This window comes from Suncus etruscus, chromosome 2, assembly GCF_024139225.1.
Source record: "Suncus etruscus isolate mSunEtr1 chromosome 2, mSunEtr1.pri.cur, whole genome shotgun sequence".
NCBI classification, from domain to species: domain Eukaryota; kingdom Metazoa; phylum Chordata; class Mammalia; order Eulipotyphla; family Soricidae; genus Suncus; species Suncus etruscus.
In genome coordinates, this window is record NC_064849.1 from 32,374,833 (window position 1) to 32,389,639 (window position 14,807).

The window sequence follows — 14,807 nt, forward strand, 5'->3', positions numbered from 1 at the left end:
ACCCCCTGTGTAACTGAGGATGAGGGGGTGCCAGCAATCTGTCTGTCTGTCTCTCTCTGTGCAGGATACGCCAGCCCTACAGTACCCCCTTATACCCCCCATGACCGAGTTTTTCTTGGATGGCACTGGAGATCTGGTCATCTTCCCCCCACACGTCAGCATTGAGCCCATCCAAGTGGATTTTGGGGCCTGCCCTGGGCCCGAGCAACCCAATCCCGTCCCCCTATGCCTGACGAACCACACCAAGGGCAAGATCACCGTGGTCTGGACACGCAGGTCTGACTGTCCCTTCTGGGTGACTCCAGAATGTTGTGAGGTGCCCCCGCTCAAGACCATGGCTATGCGCCTGCACTTCCAGCCACCGCACCCCAATGGGCTCTTCTCCGTGGAGCTTGAAGCCTTTGCACTCTATAAGGTGCATGCAGGTGGCCAGAGTAGGTCGCAGGGTGCTTCTTAAAGTTCAGGTGGGCAGCTGCTGAAACCCATCTGCCTATGGTCTGCTCCTCTCTCTCTGTCTCTCTCTGTCTCTCTCTTTCTCTCTCTCTGTCTCTCTCTGTCTCTCTCTCTGTCTCTCTGTCTGTCTGTCTGTCTCTCTCTCTCTCTCTCTCTCTCTCTCACACACACACACACACACACACACACACACACACACACACACATGTGGCTTTCCCAGCCTCCAAAGGGAGAAGCTGAGGTCCAGTGCTTTGGAAAAATTAGATAACTTGGGGTTCATGGCTGCTCTTTTACTCCTCTAAAGGTTGGGCTGGTGAGATAGTATTGGAAAGACAGACTTGCCTTATCCGTGGTTCAATCCCCAGCACCCCACAGGTGTCTTGAGCAAAAATAGATATGTTCCTATTGTGGGGTCAATCCCTGGAATCCCATATGGTATTCCGACCCTACCTGGAGTAATTTCTGAGTGCAGAGCCAGGAGTAACCCCTGAGTGCCATCAGGTGTGTCTCCAAAACCAATAACAACAACAACAACAATAGCCACATGAGCAGAAACCAGGCCAGGGATTGGAGTCAGAGGACTGAATAATTAGGGTTGGAAGTCCTCTTGTCATAACACCCCTTGGGCAGCGAACTCAGACACAGGCGTTCATCCCAAACCCTGTTTCCCTTCCTCCTTAGCTCCACCAGCCTGGCTGTCCCTTCCTAGAGCTCTGAGAAAGGAGGGGCCCTGCAGTAGGGAGGGGTCAGACCGAGCCCCTTACCAGCCATGTTACCTTGGGCATCTATGAACTGATTTCCCCAGTCCTCTGAGCTGACTTTTGAAAGCCCAATCTGCCTCTGTCCTTACCCATGGGCAGAGGGGAAGGTAGAGGGTCTAGAAGGCCAGCTGGTCTGGGTTCTGCCCCAGGGCTGTCTTCATACATCTGTGCCACCAACTACTGGTGGTCACTGAGCACTTGCCATGTGACTGGCCCACCATGAGATGACCTTCTGGTCAGGGTAAAGAGAACCTCACTTTGGATTACCCAAGACAGAGCCCCAGGAGACATTAAGGAGCTCACAGATGACTTCTAGAGGGACAAAGTTTGTTTGGGGGGCATATCTGGTGATGTGCAGGGATTACTCCTGGCTCTGCACTCAGGAATTACCCCTGGTGGTGCTCAGGGGTCCATATAGCTTGCTGGGAATCAAACCCAGGGTGGCCATATGCAAGGCAAAATGTACCACCTGCTGTACTATCACTCCAGCCTGAGAGACATCCACATTGAAATCATCCACATTGAGGCTCTGTGGAGCTGTTGAAATGAGTCCTGTCACATCGTCACCAAGTCTCACTTTGTCTGCATGGCTCCAGGTGCACATGCAGTAGTGCTGGCAATTCATCTGGTTTCTTTGGGTTCCTTCTTTCCTCCAGGGTATCGCACTGGAGGTGGAAGGCTCTTCACCAGGTGCTAATTATAGGAGAGACTGTTTTCTGACTCTCCTCTCTACACCATTTTCCTCTTGCCTGTCCCCCGTGGTCTGGTGTTGGGGGTGGACTCTTGTAGTAGAGGTTGGCAAGCTAGTTGTCCCCACATGGTGGGGCTTGAGACCCTGAACTTGTGGTCCCTCCCCCACTTTCCACAGGTGCTCTTGAGATACCATAATATCGAAAAGGACTGTGCCATGTCCCCATCCTGGTGTCTGAAGGTCCAGGCCCAAGGCCACAGCTTCTCTGCAGCCACAGAACACCACATACCCGACTATTCCCTGGATGTTCCCAAGGTAAGCATGGCTCCAGCAGCTGTGGGAGGGGGACAGGGAAGCTGAAAGTGCAGAATCCCCCGCTGGCCTGTGAAATACAGCTTAGCACCACTCTGGCAACTGCATGCTCTCCTAAGCCATGGATCCCAGACTGAACACATGACCTCCATCTGTGAAACTCCTTTGGTCTGCCTGTGCCCATGTTTCTTACTTAGTCCTCTCAGGGACATGGCCACCATGATGAGCTCCTGCCTAGAGAGGTCACAGAGCTGGGCCTTGGGAAGTCTGAACTCCTGAGCTGAAGGGAGGCACACTTGCCTCGAATTAGACCAGAATTAGCTTGGGGAAGCTCCACCAAGTTCTGGCTCCTTCTTAGAAGTTGCTTTCTGGCTTCCCTTATCTGTGTTTTCATGCCTCACATCCCTGAAGAAGAGGACACCTGGGTTTTTAGGAGAGTTGAAGGGGGAAGGACACACCCAATAATGCTCAGGGCTTAGCCCAGTCTCTGTTGTGCTCAGGGACCATTCCTGGTGGGCTCAGGGAACCATATGGGTTACCAGGTATCTGGTTTCAAAACCAGATAGGCTGCATGCAAGGCAAGCACCCTATTTGGCCCTTTTGATTTTGTATTTTTGGTTTTAGTGTTTTTATTTAATTTTGCAAAGGAGGCAACTTTGGACAACCTCATGAGAGCAATTGTTCTCTTTTCAATTCCCAATCTACTGCATCTGAGTTTAGCTCCCAACATTCATGCACACAAACATATATACTAATACACATACAAACATACACATGCATACACATCACACATATACACAAACACATGCAAAGCTCAAGGTTCTCTTTGCTCTCCACCTGCTTTCTCCTTGAGTTCCTCCCAGACCTTCCCCATGCAGCCCTTGGCAAGCCTAGGCTCTGGCTGACCCAGCAGAAAGGGTTAGGGTGGGGCCTGTGTGGTATATCTGGCTCAGCAATGTACCCAGGGTTGGTCACACTCCAGATGCTGCAGGAGTATTAAAGCACAGGCATGGTGGGGACTCTCCCTTTCTCAAGCCAGGTTCCCCCCAGCCACCTGCATGAGACCCAGCTGGAAGAGGCTGCTTACCTGGGTGCCTCTGGAACCCCACAGAGAGTGGGTCCTCCCAAAGGTAGCTAGAGGGTGCCAAGACTGAAAAAATAAGGACTTAAGCTCCAGAATGGGTCTTAGGCCAACATTCCCAGGATGGGTCCTGCACCCTCCTCATCCCCCAGCCTAGAAGTCTCTGTAGCAGAAGCATTTTGTTTTGGTCTATGTTTTGCTTCTAGACTACATCCAGCAGTGCTTAAGGCTGATTCCCTCCTCTAATCTCAGAAATCACTCCTGCTGGAGCTCAGGACCACCTAGGATGCTGAGGATTGAGCCTGGGATGGCCAAATGCAAGGGAAACATACTACCCAATGTACTGTCTCTCCAGTCCCAATAGAAGCATTTTGGAGGTGACAGTTCATGGTCTCTTTCCATTCCCTGCCAAAAGAGAGTGACAGGGAGGGCATGGTTCTCCATAGAGATGGCCTGTCCAGGTTGAGAGAGAGAGAGAGAGAGAGAGAGAGAGAGAGAGAGAGAGAGAGAGAGAGAGAGAGAGAGAGAGAGAGAACTGGGGGGCGGTGCTGAGCATGGTTCCTCCTTGTCTCCTATCCTAGTTTTTTCCTGCTGTGTCCCCTGGCGAACCCTCCTACCGAAGCCTGCTGCTGGTCAACAAGGGGTCCTTGCTGCTCACTTTCAGCCTCACCTCCAAAACTAGCTCTGACATCTTCCTGCGGCCCAGCTCAGGCCTGGTGGCTGCAGGTGCCCACCAGATCTTTCTCGTCAGCACTTACCCCAAGGGCCATGCCTGGACAGATCACATGATCTCCCTGCAATTCAATTTCTGTCCCCAGTATCTCAAGGTAGGAGGCTGTCAAGGGCAGCTGGGGAACTAACCAAAGCTACCTCGGGGCACTGAGCTCAAAGCTGCCCAGAAGAACCAAGGGCCGCCCCTCTTCAAGAAGTGACACATCAGGGCATCACCCTAGGTCACAGCTGTGAACCTCCTCTCTCCTCAGGGGGCCTGGGGGGCAGAAGGGAGGTCCCTAAGGCAGAAGCCAAGGCAGCCAATATTTCTATATGTGGTGGTAGAGGTTCTGGGGGTACAGGACTCCTCTGACCCCTAAGGGGCTTTGCCTACTCTCTCAGCCCCCAGGTTCTTTATACAAACCTCCTCCTGGCTCAGTCACTGTACTCTGCCCGTGACAAAACTTTTGTGATCAAGGCCTTTTGTAAGCATGGCCTCTTGTGCCTTTCTGGAGCTTTCGGGGAGCTGGGACTTCAGGGCAAAAGGGGACTCTGCCAGCCAGCCCTCTCTGGCTACAGGAGGTGAAGATGCAGAGCAGAGAGGAGCCTCAACAGTTGCAGCTCGACACTTCCCAAGCTGTGTATTTCAGGCCCACCTGGGTGGGCAGCTCCTCCACCAGCCCCTTTATTCTGCACAACCCCACACGCCTGCCTCTGGAGTTTGAATGGAGGGTGTCCCAGCAGCACCTGAAGATGCTGAAAGTGCAGCCCACCAGAGCTGTCATCCAGCCCAATGAGAGATTGGTGGGTGTATCCCCTGCGGCCATGTCACAGGGTGGGCGAGAGATCTAGCTCTTCCTCCTCCCTCCCTCCCTCCCTCCCTCCCCTCCCTCCCTCCCTCCTTCCCTCCTTCTCTCCTTCCCTCCCTCCCTCCTTCCTTCCTTCCTTCCTTCCTTCCGTCCTTCCTTCCTTCCTACCTTCCTTCCTTCCTTCCTTCCTTCCTACCTTCCTTCCTTCCTTCCTTCCTTCCTTCCTTCCTTCCTTCCTTCCTTCCTTCCTTCCTTCCTTCCTTCCTTCCTTCCTTCCTTCCTTCCTTCTTCCCTCCCTCCCTCGCTCAAGGGACCATGTGGAGCTAGGGATTGAGCCCAGTCTCATGTATGCATAACCTCTATACATTCCAGCTCCCAAAGCACTTCAGGCTTGGCAATTATTTCTACACTAGGGCTGGTGGTATCATTGCTCAGGAACACATCCTCTGTCTACCCAGGGTCCCCAAAGTTGTGAGAGTCCCAAGGAAAGGCTTGCAGTAGGTGGATCTATCCCCCAAAGGATTGGCTCCCACTAAGGAGAGTGGTGGGGAGGCATAGACTAGGATCCAAAATAGCAGATGGAGGGGGCAGAGAGACAGTACAGCAATAGGACATTTGCCTGAAAGGCAGCCAACCCAGGTTGGCTATCATGGTACCACATATGATCTCACGAATCTGCTAGAAATGATCCCTGAACACATAGCCAGGAGTAAGTCCTGGGTGTGGTCACAAAGAAGCAAAGCCCCCCAAAATTTAGCAGATAGGGCTAAAGAGGAGGCTCAGCAGTTGAGCACTTTTTGCATGTGTGAGACCCTGGCTTTGATCCTCAGCTCTGCATAACAAATAAAAGCAAATAAATAGGTTCTTTAAAAGAGCAGACACCTCCATTCCTGTCTAGGGCCTGACTGAATAGTTGAGGAGACCAAGGCTGAAATGAGAATGGTTGATGTACAGTGACTGTGCGAGCCCAGGCAGGGATGGGTGAGAGATTGTCTAGGGTTCCGCTACCCCACCACCCCACTCTACCTCTGCCTACTGTGTGACTTCAGGGAAGACCCTTTTCTGAGTGCCCTGTGACACACTGCCCTGCTCATGCCCCTGAACTAACAGATTGAAGGGCTGAGGGAGCAACACTCAGGGGCACAGCATCTAGTCCGGGAAAACTCCACATGGGAGCTGTAGGCAGCCTGGCCCCAGGAGAGTTTCTCTGGAAGCTCCATGGCCAGCTCTTGTCTGTGACCCCAGAACCTGATATGGACCTTCAGCCCTTTGGAGGAGACCAAGTACCTGTTCCGAGAGGGAATCTGGGTGTGGGAAGCTGGCCTGCCCCCAAAGGTCAAGCCCTCTGCCACTACCCACTACCTGCTCCGCTTGGTGGGTGTGGGCGTCACCAGCAGCATCTCTGTGAGTCCACGGGCCCTGGTGGGTGGGGCCAGGGCAGAGGTGTCCCTGTGGGGCTGGCTGGGCACATGGCTTGAACCTGGCCCCTCTCAGACGGCCCCTGGGCCGCCTACCTCTGCCCTCAGGCCAAGGAGAAGGAGCTGGACTTTGGGAACATGATGGTGAGCTCCAAGAAAACTCGGGAGCTGGTCATTCTGAACGAAGGCAACTGCACCCTTTCCTACCGCCTGCACCTGGAGCAGAACAGTCCTCCTGTCAGCTTCGGGGAGCCCCTGGGTACTCACTAGCACTGGGTTTAGGCTGGGGGGACTCAGTGAGGGGCTCCGGTTATGGCTGGCTAGTTAGATCAGTGCGTCTCAATAAGGGTCACATGACTATTCTAAGGGTAGTCCAGAAATAGTCCAAGGGTATTCCTAGGATTAGTCCAAGGATAGTCCAAGGGAGCCAGAGGTAGAAATCATGTAAATAAGGATCCAGGACATAAGACTAGGGAACCAACCTGTAGAACAATGGACCACTGAAAGGTCAGAAGGGACTACAACCATAAAAATGGATTAAGGGGCCGGGCGGTGGCGCTGGAGGTAAGGTGCCTGCCTTGCCTGCGCTAGCCTAGGATGGACCGTGGTTCGATTCCCCGTCGTCCCATATGGTCCCCCAAGAAGCCAGGAGCAACTTCTGAGCGCATAGCCAGGAGTAACCCCTGAGCGTCACAGGGTGTGGCCCAAAAACCAAAAAAAAAAAAATGGATTGAGAGGGGACTGGAGAGATAGCATGGAGGCAGGACGTTTGCCTTGCATGCAGGAGGACAGTGATTTGAATCCTGGCATCCCATATGGTCCCCCGAGCCTGCCAGGAGCGATTTCTGAGTACAGAGCCAGGAGTAAGCCCTGAGCATTGCCGGGTGTGACCCAAAAACAAAAAACAATAACAAAAAAAATGGGTTGAGAGGGCGGGAGCCATAGTACAGTGGGTAGGGTGCTTGCCTTGCATTCCAACAACCTGGGTTCAATCAGGTTCGATCCCCAGCATCCCATATAGTCCCCTGAAGCCCATCAGGAGTTATCCCTAAGTGAAGAGCCAGTAGTAACTCCTGTGTATTACCAGATGTGCCCCCAAAACCAAAACCAAAATTTTGAGAAACACTGAACAGGACCTCAATGGGGCCCTGAGGCCTCCACTTAGCAGCTGTGTGGCATTGAGGTGGGGACTGTTCTCTTAGCTACAGCTTGCTTTTTATGAGGCAGAACTTCATGGTGCTGACTAGGTGCTGAGAGGCAGGAAGTGGGATCCCATGTGCCCTGTGGGGGTGGGGGAATGCATCTGGCCTGGGTGGATGGGCAAAGTGCGCCTCTCTGGCCTGTGCTAAGGTCTTCTCTGCCTTGTCTCTGCCGGGTGGCCCCAAACAGCACTGCAGATAGACCCAACAGAAGGGAACATGCCACCCCGGTCCCAGGAAACCATCTACCTGTCCGCTTGTCCCATGTTCCGGTCCCACTACTCCTGGACCATCAGCTATTCTCTCCTGTCACACAGAGGTACCACAGGGCATTGGGGAGAGGTATGGGTCATATAGAGGTGTGGAAGAGTAGAGCTCACGTGTGGGGGTCCATTTGGGGGGGACATCCAAGATCTGTGTAGGACACCACATAAAGAGTTTGAAGCTTTGTTCTTTCTGATTGTATCTGAGACAAAAGTTCATCTGCTTGATACCTCAATTTCTCTATAAAAATGAGCCTGTCACCAGCCGACCCCAGGGCCAGCTATGAAGGACTCAGAAGAGAGGAGCTAAGAGTGTATCTTGAAGGTTAATGGTCTGGAGCACAGGCTGGAATCCCAAGTTCCTACCCCAACATTGCATGGTCCACCTGGGTACCTCCAGGCAGAACCTGAGTACTGAATTGAGAGTAACCTCTGAGCACCAACAAATGAAGCTCCCCAAAGTAAAAGAGTATTCTTGAGCCAGAGACCTCCATTCTTAGCAATCCTCCCTGTACCTCTATTATTCCCTGTTCTGTAAAATAAAGATAATATGGGTATCTGACAAGGAAAAGGAGTGAAGCAATGGGGTACATGTCTGTGAAAAAGACCAGAAATGGGGTAATGGTACAGAGAGGTAGTACAGTAGATAGACACTTGCTGTGCATGTGGCCAACTCATGTTCAGTCCGTATAACCCACATATGATCTCCCTAAGCCCCATCAGAAGTGACCCCTAAGCACTACCAGGTATGCCCTCTCCCTCCAAGAAAAAGAGAACAGTTGGGAAATCCACACATGAAATTCAGTAGGGGATCTGAGTTCGTTCCCCAGAACCCCCTGTGATCCCCTGAGTGCCACCAGGAGTGATCCCTGAGTGCAAATACAGCTGGATGTGACCAAAATTAAATTTAATGGATGAAATATCCACAGAGAAAATAGAGGAGTGGGTGTAGGGGGGCTAGTGGAAGAGGGGTGAAGGTAGGCAGGCACTGTCTTGGTGCTGGGTTTCTTTGGGGACATCAGAGAGATGTGTTTGTTCTAAAATCAGGGATGGCATTCAATAAAGTACAGCTGTCCACAGCACTTGTGGTGTGAAGAGTTTGGTCCTGGAATTGCCCATGTGAGCTGCACGTAGTTCCCAGGTGCACTGCTTAGACCCCATGAGCAGCACCTTTGGACTATGCACAAGCCCCTTAAGTAAAGACAGTGGAGCCCCTCACCTCCTCCACCATGAGCCCCACAAGCAATGTGCATGCAACTGCCTGGTCACTGTATTCACAGAGACAGGGAGGGGTCATTAAGTAACAGTGGTGGCCTCACAACTCTGGATGTGTCTCATGTTCATGTCAAGCCCTGTCAAGCTGTTGGTGGGACATGGTGTGACACCAACAGCGGCAGACCAAATTCCGCAGGTACCTCTAACAGGTACTGACCTGTTGGAGACCAAGTATCAGCAGGGACCACAGTGGCTCTCACAGAGCTACTCCTATCCTGAGTGGCCCGTGTAGGAATGGCTGCAAGGTGTCCCCTCTCCCTCTTTATCCCACATCCCCATCAGGTAACAGGGCTGAAGAGAAGCAGCCACTGTGCCGGATCTTCCTGAAGGCCACATACCCCTTCCTCTCTGTCCTGGACATCTGCCCCCTGGGCAGCGCTGAGGGCATCACCCGAAAGCAGCTATGGCAGCTCTTCTCTCTGGACACCCTCAACAGTTACCTGGAACGCGATCCCACCCCTTGGGAACTCACCTACAAGGTGCCTACGAGGCACAGGTGAGGTGGCTCAGGGCAGGGTCATCCCCTCAACTTTGAGCCCAGCCTGCCGCCAGGCCCTATCCAAGAAGGGCTCCTTAGCTACCCCCCAAATTTCCACCTATGCTGAAGACAAGACAGGGATGCTCTGAGGCCCGAACTCTAGGCTGAGTCCTACCTTCACATTCCTCTAGTTGCTCCCTCTGGATCAGGAGGTCATGAGTATCTACTCAACCACAGAGAGGAGTGTCTGGAAGGCCTTACCCGTCCCCACCCACCTTTTTTCAATTCATTGTCTTGCTCCCAACAGCACAAGCCAGATCCCCCCCATCTACACCTCTCTGAAACTCGACTTCAATTTTGGGGCTGCCCCACTGGAAGCACCTCCATCCGTGGTGTTGCTGGCCCTGAAGAACAAGGGTCTGATATCACTGGACTGGTATGGCTGGCGTGGGGGGGTGGTGTCCCGAGAGACAGGTGTCTGGGAAGAAAGGGGTGGCAGGGGAACAGAGACAGATGGGGGAAACAGCATTCAATAGGCTGCAAAGTTGTGGACTCCGGGAGTAGGCCCAGAGAAAGTGGGATGAGCTGAGGGAGGTACAGGAGAGCATCTCTCCAGCTAAAGAGTACATGCTCCCTGCCAGACCCCCACAAACTGTGTCAATTTATCATATTAAAGCCAATAGGATTGGCACCTTCCACCTCTGTCCAGAAGGGGGCGGTCACAGAATGAGACAAAAAGTAGCACAAGCACACACACACACACACACACACACACACACACACACACACACGAACACACATGCAGCCCTGAGTAAACTCACAGACTGGCTGTTTATTAGACAATACTGCACACCCAACCTGGCTCCCCTCTGTGACCATCAGGTTATGCCCTCCACATCTAAAACATCTGAAGCAGGTTTTATTCTGTCCTTACCTGAGTTCACTTTTTGCCTGCCTGATTACATATTTTGAGACCTGAACTGTTTGGAACCTAAGGTCCATGCTGCATGTCTTCCCCTCCAGCCTCCCACCAGCCCAGGGAACCCAGGGAAGCCGTCCTGACAAGATGGTTCCTTGCCTCTGGCTTCACCCCCTTTTCCAGGGCCTTCCTCTTTCCCAGCGACCAGCAGATTGACCTGGAGGTGTGGGCGGAGCAAGGCGAGTTTGACAACACCGAGCTACACCAGATGCGTGTGCAGGACAATCATCTGTTCTCCATCAGCCCCAAGTCAGGCACACTGTGCCCTGGGCAGGAGCAGATGGTAGAGTTAAAATACAGGTGCCTAGTTCTTAAAGTGATATGCATGATACCCCTTCAGTAATACTGCAAGTCACAGTGTCTAAAAGGAAAAAAGGAGAGAGAGAGAGAGAGAGAGAGAGAGAGAGAGAGAGAGAGAGAGAGAGAGAGAGAGAGAGAGAGAGAGAGAGAGAGGGAAAGAGAGAGAGAGAGAAAGAGTGAGAAAGAGAGAGAGAGGGGTCTGCCATAAAGGCAGGCAATGGGGAGGGCTGGGGGAGGACAGGAGGGAAATGGGACATTGGTGGCAAGAAATGTACATTGTATAACTGGAACTCAACCAGGTATAACTTTGTAATTGTGTATCTCACAATAATTCAATGAAAAATTATTCAAAAAATACAGATGCCCTCCCTCTCACTCAACCTGCACTTTTTGGTCCAGAAGAACTCCCCCTTCTTTGCCCTGACTGCCCAGAGGAGCTCACCTTGCCCACAGGGGTACCCTAAGTGGCCCTTCCCTTCCCACCTACAGGGCTGGTTCAGTTGCCATAACTGAGTTTGTGCCCTCACCTCAGCTAGTCTTCACTCACCCTTGGACTTTCTCTCCAATTCCAGCCACCTATTTGTTGGTACTGATCGTCTCCCCGTGCTCCTCAAGGTGTCCCATGGCCGGGAGATCCTGGTGAGACACCCCTTCATACCCAAGATGAACATGATAGAACCAGGGAATGGAATGCCCCTCCATGGAACTGGTGTTTCATGCTCTTCTGCCGGATGCTTGGCCTGGCAGAATGTGACTCCCAGGATTTGTGTCTGCAGCTCAACTTCATTGGTGTGACAGTGCAGCCAGAGCAGCCCTACGTGCACTTCCCCACCAACAGCCACCAATTCGTCCCTGTCCCCATCGGCAAGAAGCTGCCCCCACGCCAGGTCAGGTTGGTTCTTAGTGTATCTGTGTCCACCCTGAATGGGGTGATACAGACTACACTGTCTGAAGCCCTCAGTCAAGATGGGGCCATTTGGAGAGATTCTGGGAAGAGGTTCTGAGTGTCTGGTGTTTTGTTTGTTTGTTTGTTTGTTTGTTTTAGTGGGTAGGGCAGGGCACACTTGGTAGTACTCAGGTATCACTCCTGGCTCTCCACTCAGAAATTATTCCTCAAGGGCTTAAGGGACTATATGGGATGCCAAGGATGGAACCTGGGTTAGCTGCTTGTAAGGCAGTGCCATACCCTCTATACTACCCCAGGCCATGTCTGGTGTTTGGAGCTCAGTCCTTTGTAGATCCAGTTCCCACACAAATATGGGCAGATCTTCCCTTCTGCATAAGGTCTTCAAACCATATGGGCCACTTGTGATAAACACACACGCACACACACACACACACTTGAGCAGCAAGTGTGAAGCTCAGTGTGGAATTAATACCTAGGCAAAGGCCTCCCTTTGTCTCTGGCTCTGTTCTGTTTTCTCTGTCTGGAACATGCTAACCCCATGGGCTTTTGTTCCACTAACTAATCCCAGTCTCAGTGTGAAATGCTGTTCTAGAAAGATCTATTCCCTGGTCAGGACAGGGCAGAGGAGATTCCTCAATCAGATCAGTGCAGGCTCTGGGTTCTCTCCTCAGCATCTTAGAGTCCTGACTCACTGGAGGGAATCAGTCCCTTTACCCTAAAAAGGGACATGGGGGGTTGGAGTGATAGTATAGTAGGGCACTTGCCTTGCATGTGGCCGACCTGAATTTGATCCCTGGCATCCTATATGGTTTCCCCAGCACCACCAGGAGTGATTTCTGAGTGCAAAGCCAGGAGTAAGTTCTGACCACTATGGCCTCCAAACAAAAAAATAAATGAACATGAGAAATTTCCCAGAGTGTGATATTTCCCACTGGTCCCAGCTTAACATTTGCAGCTTTTTTTTTGGTTTTTGGGCCACTCCCGGCGGTGCTCAGGGGTTACTCCTGGCTGTCTGCTCAGAAATAGCTCCTAGCAGGCACGGGGGACCATATGGGACACCGGGATTTGAACCAACCACCTTAGGTCCTGGATTGGCTGCTTGCAAGACAAACACCACTGTGCTGTCTCTCCGGGCCCCAACATTTGCAGCTTTGAGTTATCCTTATGTTTCTAGGCAGGGGACTCTGGTCATCAACCTACAGGCAGAGGAATAAGTCCCCTAACCCTAGACAGGACTGCCTAGCCTTGGACTCTGTCTGCTTCTCTACCACCCCCCTTCAGCCAGAAGCCCCATGTAATGAGGGGATGGAGAATATTGCCAGGTCTGCAGATGCCTGGGCTCTAGAAAAAGGAAGACAAAAGCTCATGCCTCTTACTACTACCCTCCAGAGAACTTTCTAAAGAACTCAGAGATCCTGGCTTAGAGAATGAACCCAGAACAGGAGCCAGGATACCGGTGGTTTCATACTAAGGCCGAATTTCTGCCATCCCTCACAAGGTCAGGGCAGGTAATAGCCAGGCATGCAAGAGGGCAGTGCCAAGAGAGGAAGTGAACAGATCCTGGGAACTCTTAGGGCATAATTCTTGGAATTTTGTTGGATCCTGGGAAACAACAGATTTGTTGGTTCTGGGAAAAGGGAGAAAGACACAAGAGGAGAATTGATGGGATTCCCAGTTTGAACTCTGGAAATTGGGGAGTCATTTGAGAGGAGATGAGTGAGGGGAGGAGGAAGGTGTCAGAATGAAGCACTTGTCTCAAGAAATGTTGTGGATGCCCCTGAGACAATGAAGGGTGATATCCAGGGAGAGGTTGGATGCCAGTTCAAGTAGAAATAGTTCTCAGCTCTGGAACAGATGCTGAGAACTATATTGAGAGGTGGGGACTCCCTGGAGAAATTCTGGTTCTCTCTGGCTTTTGCTTTCTCGCTTCTACTATGAAGACTTGGAGCAGAACAATCACTGATTCCTTCCAGAACATTTCTGTGGTTCCCATTCTTTAGAAATACATCTGGGGGAATTTCCAACCTTCACCCCTCCACCACTTCTCCCCCACCTTCCCACCTTCCTAGTCTGTCTGCAAGCAGGGGCTGCTTCTAATGGCAGATATGGCAATTATAGCTTCATTCATGTTTTGAAGAACCTAGAATAATAGAGGGTCCCCATGGACTGGACAGGGACAGTTCCAACACTAGAATGGTCTTAATGGTCCCTAATAAATTGACAAAGCTGATTTGAGAACTTTTTTTTAAAGGATTCTAGAAGGTTCTAAAATGTACCAGGCCAGAAATGCAACTGCATACTTCTTGGGGAATGGGGAGCCATAGGTATTTAGGAGCCCCTGAGGCAATAAGAAGTATACCCTGGAGAGTACAGTAGACCCCAAATGCCCAGCTCTCTGCTCTGAGCTGTTGTGAAAGTGGTCCATTATGCCCCCTGCAGATTTATGAGCTGTATAATGGGGGCTCAGTGCCTGTGACATATGAGATCCAGACCAACATCTTGACCCTAGTGCAGGAAAAAAATTTTGGTCATCCCATCTTTACTTGCCTCAACCCCAAGGGGGAGATCAAACCAGGTTCCACAGCTCGTGTCTTGTGGATCTTCTCACCTATTGAAGCCAAGACATATAAGGTGAGCAGCAGCCTGGGACCCCAGGAGACAAGGTTGGGCTTGGCTTGGCTTGGTTTGGCTCTGACCATCCCTTCCAACACTCCAACTTTCCAGGTGAATGTGCCTATTCACATCTTGGGCTGGAATTCAGCCCTCATCTGTTTCTATGGAGTCGGTTATGACCCCCACATTATGGGGGACACAGCCCTGTTCCACAACATCACTTCATGGGACAACAGCTGCGTGTATTCAAGGATGATGGTTCCTGGGCAGGTCAGGAGGACAATGCTGTGAAAGTGTGGGGCCTGAGGGGTGGTTGACATGTCCAGGGTTTCCAGTGCAAAGAGATAGAAGGCTACAGGGGAGCCCAGTGGAGTGGAGAAGAAAGGGAGGGAGACAGAAAAAGCCTGAGGCTAGATGAGTTACTTTTAGATTTAGAAGGCAGCACCTGCTTTCCAGAGGCTTATTTTGTTTCCCCTGATTGGTTCCTGCTCAAGCAAAACTTCTACTCTTCCAGACAGTAAAACAGTGCTAGAAGGTCAAAAGGAGCTAATTCCCCC

At 51.7% G+C, this 14,807-nt stretch overlaps 2 protein-coding genes across 2 annotated transcripts in view; one reads left to right on the plus strand and one right to left on the minus strand.

The window, feature by feature from the left end:
* The window catches only part of LOC126000887 (reticulophagy regulator 2-like), a 545,054-nt gene that overhangs the window by 193,123 nt on the left and 337,124 nt on the right, over nucleotides 1–14,807 (minus strand). The window lies entirely within an intron of this gene.
* The window catches only part of CFAP65 (cilia and flagella associated protein 65), a 42,905-nt gene that overhangs the window by 13,527 nt on the left and 14,571 nt on the right, over nucleotides 1–14,807 (plus strand). Inside the window, 14 exon segments of the mRNA XM_049768932.1 lie at nucleotides 65–415; nucleotides 2,083–2,220; nucleotides 3,880–4,125; nucleotides 4,589–4,813; nucleotides 6,064–6,222; nucleotides 6,345–6,495; nucleotides 7,626–7,754; nucleotides 9,256–9,469; nucleotides 9,759–9,887; nucleotides 10,554–10,730; nucleotides 11,303–11,369; nucleotides 11,507–11,617; nucleotides 14,077–14,268; nucleotides 14,362–14,520. Of these exon segments, the coding sequence (XP_049624889.1) occupies nucleotides 65–415; nucleotides 2,083–2,220; nucleotides 3,880–4,125; nucleotides 4,589–4,813; nucleotides 6,064–6,222; nucleotides 6,345–6,495; nucleotides 7,626–7,754; nucleotides 9,256–9,469; nucleotides 9,759–9,887; nucleotides 10,554–10,730; nucleotides 11,303–11,369; nucleotides 11,507–11,617; nucleotides 14,077–14,268; nucleotides 14,362–14,520 (2,448 nt within the window).